This window comes from Dipodomys spectabilis, unplaced genomic scaffold (assembly GCF_019054845.1).
Source record: "Dipodomys spectabilis isolate Male_0828 unplaced genomic scaffold, ASM1905484v1 ptg000504l, whole genome shotgun sequence".
NCBI classification, from domain to species: Eukaryota; Metazoa; Chordata; class Mammalia; order Rodentia; family Heteromyidae; genus Dipodomys; species Dipodomys spectabilis.
This window is the reverse complement of record NW_024871181.1, coordinates 355,788-372,166: the sequence shown is the minus strand read 5'-3', so window position 1 is coordinate 372,166 and position 16,379 is coordinate 355,788. Positions and strand designations below refer to the sequence as shown.

The 16,379-nt window shown below is 48.0% G+C and overlaps 1 protein-coding gene across 1 annotated transcript in view; it reads left to right on the top strand.

Moving 5' to 3' along the window:
- Nucleotides 1-997: 997 nt before the first annotated feature.
- The window catches only part of Mroh7 (maestro heat like repeat family member 7), a 39,235-nt gene continuing 23,853 nt past the window's right edge, over nucleotides 998-16,379 (top strand). Inside the window, exons 1-8 of the mRNA XM_042669764.1 lie at nucleotides 998-2,132; nucleotides 6,882-6,952; nucleotides 7,681-7,761; nucleotides 9,065-9,144; nucleotides 9,396-9,525; nucleotides 12,765-12,860; nucleotides 13,355-13,459; nucleotides 13,597-13,732. Coding sequence (XP_042525698.1) covers nucleotides 998-2,132; nucleotides 6,882-6,952; nucleotides 7,681-7,761; nucleotides 9,065-9,144; nucleotides 9,396-9,525; nucleotides 12,765-12,860; nucleotides 13,355-13,459; nucleotides 13,597-13,732 — 1,834 coding nt within the window. The remainder of the gene's footprint in view (nucleotides 2,133-6,881; nucleotides 6,953-7,680; nucleotides 7,762-9,064; nucleotides 9,145-9,395; nucleotides 9,526-12,764; nucleotides 12,861-13,354; nucleotides 13,460-13,596; nucleotides 13,733-16,379) is intronic.

The window sequence follows — 16,379 nt, the reverse complement described above, 5'->3', positions numbered from 1 at the left end:
TCCTTCTTTCTTTTCTTTCCTTCTTTGAAAGTCTTGAGGCTTGAACTCAGGGCCTGGGCTCTGCCCCTGAGCCTCTCTGTGTTCTGTGCTCAAGGCTAGTGCTTTGCCACTTGAGCCACAGTGCCTTCTGTTTATGTAATACTGAGGAATCAAATCCAGGGCTTCATGCATGCTAGCCACATTCCCAGTCCCTCCCTCCCTCCCTCCCTCTCACCCTTCCTTCCTTCATTCCTTCTATTCCCTCCTTTCCTCCTTCCTTCTCTCTCTTTTTTTCTTTTGTCAGTCATGAGGCTTGAACTCTGGGACTGGGCACTGTCCCTCAGCTCTTCAGTTCAAGGCTAGTGCCCTACCACTTGAGCCACAGTGCCATTTCTGGTGTTCTGGTGATTTATTGGAGATGAGTCTCATGGACTTTCCTGCCTGGGCTGGCTTTGAACTGTGATCCTCAGATCTCAGTGTCCTAAGTAGCCAGGACTACAGGTGTGAGCCACCAGCACTCGGCAATCTTTCTTTCTCCTCTTCTTCTTCTTCTTCTTTCTTCTTCTTTCTTCTTTCTTCTTCTTTCTTCTTCTTCTTTCTTCTTCTTCTTCTTTCTTCTTTCTTCTTCTTCTTTTTGGGTCCAGTCGTGGGCCTGAACTCTGGGCCTGGGCACTGTCCTTCAGCTCTTCACCTCAAGGCTAGCTCTCTACCACTGAGCCACCTTCCCAGCCCCATTGAGCTTCTTTTGCTCAAGGCTATCACTTTACCACTTGAGCCACAGCACCACTTCCAGCCTTTTCTGTTTATATGGTACTGAGGAATCAAACTCAGGGCTTCATGCATGCTAGGCAAGTAATCTACCATTAAGTCACATTCCCAGACCAAGAATAAAGACTATAAGGATGAGAAAGTTTCTAACAGGTTCTTTCTCTCTCTCTCTCTCTCTCCCCCCCAGAGAGCCCAAAAGAAAGTTGTCTATTAAAAGAGGCAGTGGCATTGAGAGACCTTCATACTGGTCATGGCTGTGAGTTCAGGGGCTAGTCCTGTCCTCCATGAAGACTCAACAATGACACCACCTCTCAACTCCTGTGAAGCTCCAGGGTTGGGCTCTGGTACCATCCTTGGACCCAACCCAGATGTACTCCTGGTTCCTATCCCAAGTCCTGGATTGGCCCATGTTCAGGACCTTCATCCAGCTTTAGAGGAGGCCCCTGGCCATGACTCTGATAACACCCCCAGTCCTTGTGACAATGGAGTCTCAGATCCAGCCTCTCTCCAGATGACCAGTTGCTGCCCTATGGAAACGGTGGACTGGAATTCAAATCACACCTCCAAGCTTGACCCACAGGGAGCCCTCCATCCAGCCTCAAATCCTGTACTGAAACCTGGCTCTTCTGAAGACACCAGTCTGAGCCTGGATAACTTGTCTGGGCCAAACACTGAGCAGGCCTTCAATTCTGCCTCAAACAAGATTTTTGGTTTGGGCCAGAGTAACTCCAATCCCTCCAGGCCAGAGTTAAACTCATTTGTAAGGTCCCAATCAAAAGAAGAGCCGGGCCCCTGTGTCTCCAGGCTGGGCTTGCAGGTTCTCCTTCCAGCCTCCAGCACTTCTCAGGATCAGGGCTCCAATCAACTGCTCCATGGGAGCTTAAGAAATATCTCCAAACTGAACCTGAATGTAGCTCCCGATTCATCTGGAACCCTGATCCCAGAGACCAGTCAGACCATCCCCATGTCACACAGCATCTCTGGATCTGTTTCCAAAGGAGCCTTCGGTACAACCTGCAGCACAAACTCCAAGGGCACCGTCAATGTGGGTTCAAATGGCCAGCCCACAGCTGATCTGAACACGACTGTCATTCAAGCCTCATCTGTCACCATGATTTCTGGCTCCAATGATGGTGTCAGCCTGCACTCTAGCTCCCATGGACCCAACTCTACTCACTCTCCATCTTTATGCATGGTCCCACTCCTGGGCTCCAACGAAACTGTGAGCATGGGCTCCACCTTCATGATCAGTGATCTCTCCACGCTGACCCTGAGTACCCAACAGGATTATTCTGAAGAAAACAACATTCGAACTATGTCTCCAGAGAATGAGGGGGTCCAGGGGGAGAGAGAGAGCCCTATGGCCTTCCGCAGCCTCCCAGAGGGTGAGTGAGACTGGAGTGAGGATGGCTGGGAAGAGCACTGTTCAGATTTGTAGAGGGAAGGGGGGAGCAGGGAGCTAGCTTCAATTTCGTTAACCATAACACCATGGGGGAAAAATTCGTCTATTCTGTGGTTAAGTATATAAGTCTGTCTATCAGCTCCACCTTCCCTTCAGAATGAATGTGTTGTTGGGTTTTTTTTCCTGGTAAATTTCAGTCCTGGTTCCTTAAGCCCAATGCATGGCCAGTGCAATGGCTAGGCTGCAGACTCAGTTTACCTCTGTTGAAGGCTTATCTCTGTTAAGACTTTGAGGCTCTTGCCTAGGCAAGGACCTGGGCGGGGGGTCCTATCTATATGCAGGAATTCCCTCCCTCCTCCCTTTCTCCTTCCCTTCATTCCTTCCCTTTCTTTTTTTAGAGGGGGGGGGGGTCTTTTTTTCTGAAACTTTATTTATTTATTTTTTTACAAATTTATTGTAAATGTGATAAACAGAGGGGTCATAGTTACATAAGTAAGGTAATAAGTACATTTCTTTCTTTTTCTTTTTTTTTTTGTCGGTCATGGGGCTTGAACTCTGGGCCTGGGCGCTGTCCCTCAGCTCTTCAGCTCAAGGTTAGCATGCTACCACTTGAGCATCAGCCCCACTTCTGGCTTCTTCTGTTTTTGTGGTGCTGAGGAATCGAACCCAGGGCCTCATGCATGCAAGGCAAGCGCTCTACCACTGAGCCACCTTCCCAGCCCCTTTTTTTTCCTTTTTTCTCTCTCTTTCTTTTTTAATTTTTCTTTCTTTCTTTCTTTCGTTTGTTATTCCTTTCTTTCATTCGTTCTTTTGTTTTTTCATTCTTTCGCTTGTCGTGGAGCTTGAACTCTGGGCCTAGGCGCTGTCCCTCAGCTCTTCAGCTCAAGGAGAGTGCTCTACCACCTAAGCCACAGTGTCACTTCTGATTTTCTGGTGGTTTATTGGAGATAAGAGTCTCATGGGCTTTCCTGCGATCCTCAGACCTCAGCTTCCTGAGTTGCCCAGCTTACATTTCTTTTTAAACACTGTTACCCCTCCCTCATTTTCTCCCACTTACCACTCCTCCTTCCCACCTCCCAAGTTGTAAAGTTCATTTCCAACATAGTGTCTGGTGAGTATCATTGTTGCATTCATTCATCCTTTGTCCTGCTGTTTCTGTGATTCCCTTTCCCTTCCAATCAAGAGAGAAACTTATCTTCTTTTTTTAAAAAAATTTATTTATTGTGAAAATACTGTACAGAGGGGTTACAATCACATGGGCAAGATAATGAGTGCATTTCTTATCCAGCATTGTTGCCTCCTCCTTTGTTTCCCCTTCCCATCTCTTCCCATCTCCCCGCCCCAATAAACTTATTTTCTTTAGGTAAGTGTCTTGGGTCTTGCTATATAGCCTAATCTGGTTCCATCTCTTTATCTTCCTGCCTCAGCTTCCTGAGTATGGGGATTACAGGTGTGCACCACCACATTGGAATCTTAGTTTACTTTTACTAAGTGCACCTAGAGCAGTGTGTTTCTATGTTAAGAACTTACTAAAGGGCTGGGAAGGTGACTTAGTGGTAGATAGCACTTGCCTTGCATGCATGAGGCCCTGGGTTCGATTCCTCAGCACCACATAAGCAAAAAGAAAAAAGCCAGAAGTGGCATTGTTGCTCAAGTGGTAGAGCTCTAGCCTTGAGCTGAAGAGCTGAGGGACAGCACCCAAGCCCCACGACTGGACACCCCCCCCCCCAAAAAAAAGAACTAAATGTCTGAATGATTATCGAAAATGATTTAGAGAAAAATCAAAAGTATAGTGCTAAATCTGTTGATTTCTAAATCAGGAGACAATTAGTAGTGGTCCATCACATCTGAATTCCAGTATATTTCTTGCAAAAAATGACAAAATGTAATAACCATAGCCAGGAGATTAATATTGACAAGCAAGTAGCATCAAATGCTTAGCCCCATTTCGCATGTTACCTGTTTTCCCAGCAACGTCCTTTGCAGCAAAGGATCCAGTTCAGGATCTCTTCCCGTAATTTTCCATCCAGTCTGTTCTATCTCCCTCAGTCCCCAGCCTTTTCCTGACTTCCATGTCCTTGACGCATTTGAAGGTTAGGGACCAGCTGCTTTGTAGGCTGTGACTGAGTCTGGGCTCATCTGATGTTTCCTCATGAGCAGATTTTTGGGTCTTGCATCCTTTGCAGGGAATAGCACAGAAAGATGGGAGTTTTGCTAATTGCCACCTTGTCTTGTGCCTGGTGATTTTTATTTGTTCCCTGACTAATGTTCACTTTGATCACCTGAGAAAGATGGTTGCTAGGGAAATTCTCTGCTGTGCAGTCACTATTTCTCCCTTATAATACACATCTTGTGGCCCAAGGTGCTTTGTGTTTCATTCCTTATCAAATCATCTCATGCATCTATTTATATTAGTACACTGTTGTGGTTTCCTAACTTACTCAATGGGCTATAACCTATTGTTATTTGTCTCCATACTCATATTTACCTTAATTTGACCAGTGGAATCACCTTTGTGTCCCTTTGACATACCTCATTGCTTTGGGGGAGTTCTGTCCTTTGTTTTCTGGCATCAGATGTCTCAGCTCATCCTGAACTTCCCCTGGAATCCACCATTTCTCCAAGGAGCCTTGCTGGTTTTGGTAGAGAATGGAATTTAGACTCCAAGATCTTGGCACCAGCTGTATTCAGTACTTCCTCTTGGCTCCATCTCCCTATAGCCTCTGGCAGTTCCAGCCAAGATGACTGTGGAGCCCTAGTTCTCCCAGGTTCTGCTAACCTTGACCTTGAAAGGCTCTCTTTTGATATCACCTTGATATCCTTAAATAAAGGGCTTTTCTGGGAGCTGCTCCCTTAAGTGCCCATCTCTGGGCCAGTCACTGCACATGGAGGCATGAGATATGCTTATTGGCCAAGCTTGAGCTCCAAACCCACCCTATTTAAAGAGGAGGTGTGAGTGGGGCTTGCAGCATTCCTTTTCACCTACCTGCATGGAGTGGGGAGCCCTCATCCCCAGAAAGATGAGGCTCTTTCACCTACAGCAAGTTGAGTGATACTCTCTGTAACAAATAAGCCTTTGGCTATAACTTGGGAAGAAGAGAACAGAACATAGCACAGCAGGACACAGTGGGCCCTCATGTAATACGAAGGCCAGGAGTGGCAGGCACAGAGGCCTAGGGAGGGCACCCTAGGGGAACAACAGGGCATGACAAGGTAGTGCCCAGATGAAGAAAATGACATGTCAAGCCCTTGATGGGGAACTTGTCCAGGACCATAAGGAGGCCTGTGTGGCCAGAGCCAAGGAGGCAGGGGAGAGCAAAGAGGGTAAAGCCGGAGAAGTGGCCATGTGGCCATGTGGCCATGTAGACTGGCAAGGATGAGGCCTTATGACAGATGATGTGGGGCTCCACCCAGGGGCTTTAGGCAGGGGAAGGAACATGAACTGATTATTTCATATCTTTTATTTGAGGGGGGGAAATGAGCCATTTGGGACAATTCTTCATGTCATGTGCACTGCTATTGCACAGAATGAATGTGCCAGGCAGGTCTCGGGTGGCTTTTTCTGTAATGTTGTAGATATGGTCAAATATCCTCCGAGATTTCACGGCAGAATCAGATATGCTGAGTAGTCACACAGCACCGCGGCTTTGGCATGGTTTTAGGTGAAGAGCGATAGGCAGCCTAGCTACTCAGGAAGCTGATATCTAAGGGTAGCTGGACAGCAGTTCAAAGTCAGCCTGGGCAGGAAAGTCCATGAAGCTTCTTTTTTTTTTTTAATTTTTAAAATTTTATTGTGAAAGTGCTCCACAGAGGGGTTACAGTTACGAGTAAGGTGACGACTACATTTCCTGTTGAGCATTATTACCCCCTTCCCTCGCTTTTCTCCTACTATCTCTTCCCTCGCCCACCTCCCCCACTCTCCCCCCCACCCGAAGTTGTAAAGTTCATTTCCAACAGAGTGTCTTGTGAGTCTCATTGTTGCAATGGGTCATCCTGTGTCCTTGTTTCAGCATTTTGTTATTCCCCTTCCCTTCCCCAAATTAGGTAAATGTATATATAAGATGCAGAGTACCAAAATCAAATACAGCCATGAAACTTCTTATCTCCAATTAACCACGAAAAAGCCAGATGTGGAGCTGCAGCTCAAGTAGTGAGCACCAGCCTTGAGTGAATAAAGCTAAAGTTCAAAACAGTATAAGCACGGGAAGGAAGGAAGGAAGGAAGGGAGGAAGGAAGGGAGGGAGGGAGGGAGGGAGGGAGGGAGGGAGGGAGGGAGGAGAGAGAGGGGAGGAGAGAGAGAGAGAGAGAGGAGGAAGAAGAAAAGAGAACCAGGAAGAATAAGATCATAGAAAAGGACTTATTAGAAAAGCATAAGTACACTTCAAAGCATGAGGTGGGTGGTTGAATAAGAGTGAACCGCCCAAAGAGGGACAGCACACTTCAAGGGGAGAAGTAGGTGGTTGGAAAAAGGCTAAATGTCTGATTTACACTTTTAAAAGCTCAGTGTCATCAGGTTAGAGGAGTGGCTTTGGTGGTAGAGCGCCAGCCAAGAGTGAAAGCAAGCATTAGATAGTGAATTCAAGTCCTGCTCTTGGACCAAAAAAATGAAGTTTAATTTGGCTGTTGGGGGAATGAGGACGAAGATGTCCAGATGGGAGGGGGAGGAGATTATAGCACCCTAAGCACCCATCCTTTACTCCCTTCTCTCCCCACTGAAACTGTGGACATGCAGGAGCCTTGGATGATGTGACCTCCTGCCTGGTGAAGATGCCAGAGACAAGAGATGGCCACACGATGACTCTGGTATGTCCAGCCCCTAACCTACTTTGCTGCTATGCCACCATATTGGTTAATGTATTCTCTCTCAAGTAGTGGAATGCCTGAATTGGTCTGTACCAGAAAGCTCGGAAGAGAGTTGCTAATGGTGGGATTTCATTTTTTTTTTTTTTTTGTCGGTCATGGGGCTTGAACTCTAGGCCTGGGCGCTGTCCCTCAGCTCTTCAGCTCAAGGCAAGCGCTCTACCACTTGAGCTACAGCACCACTTCCAGTTTTCTAGTGGTTTATTGGAGATAGGAGTCTTTCCTGCCCGGGCTGGCTTTGAACCGCGATCCTCAGATCTCAGCCTCCTGAGTAGCTAGGATTACAGGCGTGAGCCCCCGGCGCCCGGCTCTAATGGTGGGATTTCAGGTCGAGATGTCAGAACCCTTTCTGTTCTACCTTTCCATTAACTGGAGAAGGAGGAAGGGTTTGCAGTCTCTCATATATACTTCTCCAAATGCTGGCCTCCAAGGATCATCCTCCCTACCCTGTCACCAAGACTTTTCTCCAATCCTCACTCACCCCAAGTAGCTCTTGTAGAAACTTGTCATTTCTCTTGAGCCAATGCTGGGGGCTGGGGAGGGGGGTTGAGGAGCCAGCTGACTTGCCTACCTGCTGGAGTGGGTAGTTAGCAGGTGTGGTAGGTGCTCTCCTGGCTGGTTGGATTCAGAGGGGCTCTCCCCCTGTGGTTCTATTCTCTGTTGCTCCGAAGGTGGATGATGTTATCAGACTGCAGAAGAACCGGGATTTGCTGGAAGAAGAAGAGAAGATGATGATAGTGAAAAAGATGATGGTGCGGGAGCCACTGGGGTCCCCATAAGGTTCCACTGGAGTGGCAATGTCTGAGTCCACTCATTGGTGAGACTGGGGGGAGTGTGTGGAGGTAAGACAGGAAGAAGACAAGATAAGAGGCAGCTCACCTGGACCTGAGCCTCAGCTCCACCTCTGCCTTCCACCCACTTGGGGAGAGCTTGGCAAGTTATTTCCCCTGGGGAAGCTCTGTCTTCTTGTCTCACGAGAGGATATGATAATGCTTGATGACTTTGGCTCATGGAAGGACACAACCCAGAGCTTAGTCTGTGGGGAAGCCTGTGCTGCTGGAGACTGTAGGCTTTGTCCAGGCGTTACACCAGGCAAGCAACTTCAGAGGGTTCCCCGATGATTTTGCTCAGGGCAGTCTCTTCTCAGCCACCCACCAGAATGAGCAGGACACCAATACTCACTGAGCTTTCCAAAGTTCAATGTAGCTCGGTGTCCCATATAGAGAAAAAGTCCTTATGCTTCCTACTTTCATTTAAGTAGCACTAATTGAGCACCTACTCTGTGTAAGTGTTTAATCAAGGGTGAGAAATAATTAGTGTTTTAAAGCATTCAACTGGACAGCTTTTGAGAGCCAGGGATGGTGTTTCTTGCTTCAGGCCAATTCTATGGTTTAAACACATCAGTCACCAGAAGGCTGCTATGAGAACAGTTCTTTCTGGGTGTCGGTGGCTCACTCCTGTAATCCTAGCTACTCAGGAGGCTGAGATCTGAGGATCATGGTTCAAAGCCAGCCCAGGCAGGAAACTCTGTGAGACTCTTATCTACAATAAACCACTCCAAAAACCGGAAGTGGCACTGTGGCTCAAGTGGGAGAGCATTAGCCTTGAGCTGAAGAGCTGAGGGACAGTGCCCAGGCCCAGAGTTCATGCCTATGACAGAAAGGAAGGAAGGAAAGAAGGAAGGAAGGAAGGAAGGAAGGAAGGAAGGAAGGAAGGAAGGAAGGAAGGAAGGGAAAGAAAGAAAGAAAGAAAGAAAGAAAGAAAGAAAGAAAGAAAGAAAGAAAGAAAGAAAGAAAGAAAGAAAGGAGAAGGAAAAGAACAGGAAAAGAAAAGAAGAGAGAAAAGAACAGCTCTCCACGTGGGGCACATAGGTTAGGGCATGGGGTATTTTGGTTGGCTTTGAACTGAGGGTATAGGATGACATTGGCAGTGAGCTGGTTCTCTGGCCTGTATCAGTGGAGGAGTTCTCCCTAGGATAAAGAGCTGTGGCCAGTGAGGAGGGCAATCCTGGCTCTTCCTCTCCTCCTCATTGGCCTTTCCATGCCCCTTGTCTAGAGGCAGATCCAGGAGGAGCCACTGGATTCCCTCTCCAGCTCCACCCGGCGGCAAGCCATGGAGACTCTGACCCAGCTAAGGTGTCCACAGCTCCCTCCCTGTCCCAGTCCCTCCTCCTTTCCCTCCAGGTGCCCCTTTCTCTTCTGGGCCTCTCTTCTACCCCTTCTTTGCCCACTCCCCCTGCACAAACCCTTCTAGTTGGTCCCATCCCACCTCATCCTTGGTAGATCTAACCTTGGTCTTCCCCAGGGCCCATCCCAGGTGCCCTCTGCCCTGCCCTGCATCCTGGGTCCCTCCCTCCCTCCATGCTTTGCTTTCTGTCTCTTCCTAGTCACACCAAGCCTAACCTGAGTGTGCGTGAGCGAATAGAGTTGGTGAACACGTGTGTGCAGAGTGTGTTCTCACTGCCTTCTGTGCAGGCTATGCAGGAGAAAGATGAGGCCAAGGCAGAGGCCATCCAGGTAAGTGGATCCCTCCTGGTGGGTCCTCAGGCCTGGCCATCCTCTTTCCTCTATCAGGAAAGAGGAAGAGCCATAAAAGAGAAAGACTGGAGGTCGGAGGCAGGGAGCAGAGCCTCAAGGGCCTCAGGCAAACATCTTCAAAACTCTATGGGGTTAGCTGGGGAGGAGCTGGCAGAGGGAACCCTTGGTATAAGATGAGGAAGGAGGCTGGGTAAGGTAGGTGTTTTAAGGTGGTGTCTTATTAGCAAATAATTAGCTAAGTGTATTTCCACACTAGACTCATACTGGTAGCTTTCCAAGTGCGGCTAAGGATGGGGGAGACCAATGTTATCAGAAGATGCTCAGATAAATGCAGAACTGTACCAGTGGTCAGTGCTGTAAGCAGGCAGCGTTCGGTGCTATAAAGAGCCTGCAATGGAAGTATGGCCTAGGCAGGGCCAAGAGGTGTGACTCTCGAGTCAAGAATGTAAAGAAGAGCTAGGTAATAAAGAAGGTGACAGATGGATGAGCTTTTGAGGCAAAACGAACAGCCTGTGGGAAGCCAGTGGGCAGAGCAATGACCGCAAGAATACCAAGAAGGCAGGGCTGGGAAGGTGCCACTAGCTCACACCAGTTATCCTAGCTACTCAGGAGGCTGAGATCTGAGGATCAAGATGTGAAGCCAGGGGGCTGGGAAGGTGGCTCAGTGGTAGAGCGCTTGCCTTGCATGCCTGAGGCCCTGGGTTCGATTCCTCAGTACCACATAAGCAAAAAGAAAAAAAAAGCCGGAAGTGGCGCTGTGGCTTAAGTGGTAGAATGCTAGCTTTGAGCTGAAGAGCTGAGGGACAGCGCCCAGGCCCACAGTTCAGGCCCTATGACCGGACTTCCCCCCCCCCCCCCCGCCCCCCAAAAAAAAGATGTGAAGCCAGTGCAGGCAGAAAAGTCTATGAGGCTCTTTTAAAAATGTCTGTCATGGGGCTGGGCCTGGACACTGTCCTTGAGTTTTTCTGCTCAAGGGTAGTGCTCTACCACTTTGAGCTATAGCACCACTTCCAGTTTTCTAGTGGTTAATTGGTGACAAGAGTCCCATGGACTTTCCTTCCCAGGTAGGCTTTGAATTGCAATCTTTAGATCTCAGCCTCCTGAGTAGCTAGGATTACAGGTGTGAGCTACCAGTGCCCTACTTATGAGACTCTCATCTCCAATTGACTAGCAAAAAGCTGAAATGGAACTGTGGGTCAGGTGGTAGAGCCACAAAAACTTGGCAAAAAAGAGCAAAAAAAGCTCAGGGATAGCACCCAGGTTGGGTGTTCAAGCCCCAGGACACACACACACACACACACACACACACACACACACACACACACACACACACACACACACACACACACACACACACACACACACGGAAGGCAAGTGTGGCTAAAGCCCAGGAGGATAAACAAGAGTTTGGGGCACCAAGATGGAGAGTGATTGGGGTCGAAGTACATGGACACAATCAGACCTCTGGATTCTGGGACTGGTGCCCTGAGAGAAGACCCAAAGGAAAGGCAAGATTCCTTGCTGAATAGAAAGAAGACAACTCTCTTGTAGTTTCAAGCCTGGCCGGCAGAGGGAAGTGTTTCCCAGCAATAGGCTGCAGTAGGTGGGAAGGAGGAGGTAGTTGGTAATGAGGCTTGCTTGGTGGTTGTGGTACAACTCAAAGGACTTCCAGCTCCATACTATGCAGACTCAGGAGTCTTGGCCAAAGACCACCTGGGAGATAGACTTGGGATTGCAGCAGGAGGAAGGAAGGCAAGGAAGAGACGATCTTCCCAGAGAACTCAAGCCCACTGCCTAGCCTTGTGTGTGTCAGGAATTGCAAGACTGTGGTGTGAAACTCAGGCAGGAACTTAAGGGCTATCTCCCTTAAAGGTAACCTGGAAAAGCCATTTGGGTCTACAAGTAACGATTCAAAAAGAATTAGAGAAGTTCCCCAGAGACACTAGAAGCAATGTTGTTCCTCTCATTTATCCTTACAGTCCTAAAGAATTTCCCATTCACACGGGCAGGGGGAGGATGGGAAGGGATGGGAAGGGGAAACAAAGGAGGAGGCTACAATGCTTGATAAGAAATGTACTCATTATCTTGCCCATGTCATTGTAACCGCTCTGTACAGTATTTTCACAATAAAAAAAAAGAATTTCCCATTCATCTTCTTCCCTCTCTCTCTCTCTTCTTTCTTTCCCTTCCTTCCTCCTTTCTCTCCCTCTCTTTCTTCTTCCTTCCTTTCTTTCTCTTTCTTTCTCTCTTTCTTTCTTTCCTTTTTTTTTTTTTTTGTCGGTTATGGGGCTTGAACTCTGGGCCTGGGCGTTGTCCCTCAGTTCTTCAGCTCAAGGCGAGGGCTCTACCACTTGAGCTACATCGCCACTTCTGGTTTTCTGATGGTTTATTGGAGATAGGAATCTCATGGTCTTTCCTGCCTGGGCTGGCTTTGAACCACGATCCTCAGATCTCAGCCTCCTGAGTAGCTAGTATTACAGGAGTGAGCCACCAGCGCCCAACCCTTTCTTTCTTTCTTTCTTCCTTCCCTCCTTCCTTCCTTTCTTTCTTTTTTGTTTCTTTGTTTCTTTCTTTCTTTCTCCCTTTCTTTCTTTCTTTCTCTCTTCCTTCCTTTCTTTATTTCTTGCTTTCTTGCTTTTTTCTTCACTGGTGCCCTACCACTTGAACCACAGCTCCACTTTTTGGTGGTTAATTGGAGAGAAGTAGTCTCATGGATTTTCCTGCTCTTTCTGGCTTTGAACTACAATCCTCAGCTCTCAGCCTCCTGAATATTTAAAGCACAGCCACTGGCTCACACCTGGTTCATACTCTCATTCTTCACAACTTGGAAGTTCCTTTTGCTGTGTGACCTTGGTCATTGTCTCTGAATCTGTAAAATGAGAAAAACAGTTGGAGGACAAAATGACATGGTCATAAGCAAATGGCCTTTCATTTTCCTGGTCCATAGCAGATATGGTAAATGCTGGGTTTCTGCTTCCACTGTCCCGAGGAAGCACAGGGTCACCAATCACCAATTTGTTAATGGGGATACTCTTGACCCACAGAGGGGAAGTAATTTAACTTAATAACAGACAACATGTGATACTTAGAGGTAGGGGCCAGAGAGCATCTCTTTATGGCTATAAATGCCCTCTTCTGACCCATGTCAGGGGGCGCCTGGAAGGCTGGCAGTTGTTTTAGGGCCCTAACAGCTCGGCCTTCCTCCTTCCTGTCCACAGACACTCTACCATCAGACCCTGGATGCCCTGCAGACACTGCTCATTGCTCTCTTTATTGAAGACCCCACCCCTGCTGGGCTGAAGAGTATCTTGGAGGTGCAGGAAGGGAGGTGGGGAGGGGTGGGGGAGGAAGGGCAGAGGGAAAGGGATGCTGGCTCAGCACAGTGGGGCGCCAGACTCAGGAATGATTTGCCTTGGGGATCCCAAACCAGCACCTGTCTCTTTTCCTCTTACAGGACCTGCTCTGGGTTCCTGTCCCTTTCCTCTTCCTTTGCTCTACCCCCATAGAGAGCTTCTCCATGCTGCTACTGCTGTTGCCCCATTTTTTTTTTAAATCTTTTCTTGTCTTTGACTTTCTGTCCTCATGACTCTCCCTTACCATTCATCTTTCCTCAATGACCTCCTCCCTCCCTCCATTCCCTGAGTCCAATTCTCATCTCTCCTGAGCCTGGACAAGAGGAGGAAGGCTGTGGCAAATTGCCTTCATGCCCCTTCTAGCAGCTTCCTGCAGATTAGTGAAGCTGGCTTGGCCACCTGGAAGCTAAGGGTTGGCATCCCACTCTTGCTCCGTCTCTCCCTTGTCCCTGCAGCCTCTGGGGCCCTGGATGAACTCTGGAAAGGCCCATGAGCGAGCTCGGGCTGTGAACAGCAATGTCTCTGTACTGAACCACACACTTCTGACACTGCCTTTCTTTGTAAGTGCCTCTGGGAAGGATGGACGCCCGGGAAGGGGGAGGGGTCTTCCCAGGTCTGAGGGTCAGGGTCAGATGTTAGGGGAGCCCACTCGCTCTGTTCCCTTTGGACATTGTCTCCCTGGGATTGACACACACAGATGTCCTCGGGCTTCCCCGCTCTGGGTCTGCTGCTGGGGAGGCTCCTTCTCCGCATTGGGGACCCTGACGAGGAGATTGGCCGGGAGGCGCTGGATGGCATCACCATCCTCTACACTATTCTGGAGCTCCAGAAACGTAAGCCCTGCCAGCTGTGCGGCTGGGGGTGGGGTGGGGAGGGTGGGCAAGGTGGTCAGAAGGCATCACTGGCCAGGTGAGGACCAGAAACTGGTAGGAAGTCTTTGTCCCTACCGAAGCAGGGCTGCAAATAGACCTATTCACGTGGCCACAGTCTTTGTATTTGAACTTTCCCTCATCCCTCCAAACCTTCATCTATGACTGTCAAATTAATATGCCCACAACTTCATGCCTTGTTCCCTTGCCAATCTTCCCCACGAAGAGAAGGCAGGATTGTCTCAGTCACCACTGAGTTCCCAGTGTCTAGCCCTGGGTGTGACCCTCGGGGGCACTCAGTGAATATCTATGAAAAAAACAAAGAAAACAGGTCTGATATTAGAATCCATGGCTCAAGCCCTCAGGTGAGAGAAATGTCTTGAGAGCTAGTTTCAGGGAGCCACTGACAACAGTGTGCTGAGACAGGCACCCGGAGGGATACAATATTGGCTCTCTTCTTTCTCTGTAGTCCCAACTCTGCCAACAACCTTGTTCACTCTCCCCTGGCACCAGTGGCAGAGTGGCTTGCCTACAAGACCAGGCCTTGACCTAGCCCCACTGTGTAAGCTCAGCAAACACTTTACTTCACCTAGATTTCCTCATCTGTTAAAAAAAAAAAAAAGGAGAGGGGTCACTAGGATATAATCTACAAAGTTTTGAAATACGAAATGAGATGGGTTCTTCTTTTCAGCTCATGTCAGTCATGTCAGAGCATTTATCTTTCCCATCCCTCTAACCTTCTGAAGTCTGTCTGGTCCCCCTGCTTTTCTTGATCTCCAGCATCTGGGACAAAGATTAGATTTCTCCCACTGACCAGAAGCTATTCATGCTCCCCAAATGACAAGTGAAGGCTTAGTCACATTAATGATCAGCCCTAGGTCCAGGAATAGGATTGGCTAAATTAAGGTTGCCAGATTTAGCTAAAAATATAGGACGCCCAGCTACATTTGAATTTCAGATAAACAATTTTAGTGCATTGTCTCATATATATATATATATATATATATATATATATATATATATATGAATATATATTTATCTGAATTTCAAATGTAACTGGTGTACTGTGTTCTGTTTGGGAGCCCTAGGCCAAATTCTCACTGCTAGGCTCTTGAACAGTTGGGTTGTCCAACCACATATGTGGAGACAGCAGCAAAGCGAGGACTTGGGGCTGGGTCTGCCTGACTGCAGAGCCTGGATCCTTCCTTTACCAACAGCAGAGATGGTCTGGGTCATCATTCAGCTTTAGGGGTTCTTTTTTTTTTTGGCAGTCCTGGGGCTTGAACTCAGGTCCTGAGCACTGTCCCTGAGCTTCTTTTGTTCAAGGCTAGCACTCTGTCACTGAAGCCATAGCACTACTTCTGGCTTTTTCTATTTATGTGGTACTGAGGAATTGAACCAAGGGCTTCATGTATGCTACGCAAGCACTCTACCACTGAGCCACCTTCCCAGCCCTCAGGGGTTCTTTCTTGTATCCATGTCTTACATGCCTTTGATAGGGATCCAGGCCTGATCACAGTAAGGGATCTGGGACTGTGCCTAAAACATGTTTATTTCAACAGAAAATATGGAGCCATTTTGCCAGGCACTATTTTAGGCTCTGGGGACTCAACAGTGGAAAAGAGATTCATTGAATAATCCTTCCTCAGTGTGTTTAACTTCTTGTTGCTAGGAAACAGACAATGGCCAAAAATAATGATATAGTAGAGTCCGGTGATGATAAAAAAAAACAACAAAAACTAAGTGGATAAAAAAGCAGAAGAAGAGATTGGGATTGCCCACAAGATTAGGGAGGTTACAGTGTTTTTTTTTTTTTTGGGTCCGGTCATGGGGCCTGAACTCTGGGCCTGGGCGCTGTCCCTCAGCTCTTCAGCTCAAGGCTAGTGCTCTACCACTTGAGCCACAGCGCCACTTCCGGCTTTTTTCTTTTTTCTTATGTGGTGCTGAGGAATTGAACCCAGGGCCTCATGTATGCAAGGCAAGCACCCTACCACTGAGCTACTTTCCCAGCCCCACAATTTTTTTTTTTCAGTCGTGTGGCTTGAACTCTGGGCCTGGATGCTGTCCCTGAGCTCTTCAGCTCAAGGCTAATGCTCTACCACTTGAGCCACAGTACCGCTTCCGGTTTTCTGGTGGTTAATTAGAGATAAGAGTCTCATAGATGTTCCTGCCCAGGCTGACTTTGAACCATGATTCTCAGATCTCAGCTTTCTGAGTAGCTAGGATTACAGGCATGTACCACTGGCGCTCGGCTGGAGGTTATAATTTTTTAAAGTATTGTCCGCGCCTGGCGCCAGTGGCACACACCATGAGACTTTTAAAAAAAAAAATTTTATTGTCAAGGAGATGTGCAGAGGGCTCACAGTTACATAAGAAAGATAGTGATTACATTTCTTGTCTAACTTGTTACCCCTTCCCTCATTTTTCCCCCTCTTTCCCTCCCCCTCACCCCCCTCCAAGACTTTTTTTTTTGGTTGTGGGGCTTGAGCTCTGGGCTTGGGCGCTGTCCTTCAGCTCTTTAGCTCAAGGCGAGTGCTCTACCGCTTGAGCTACAGCATCACTTCCAGTTTTCTAGTGATTTCTTGGAGATAAGAGTCTCACAGACTTTCCT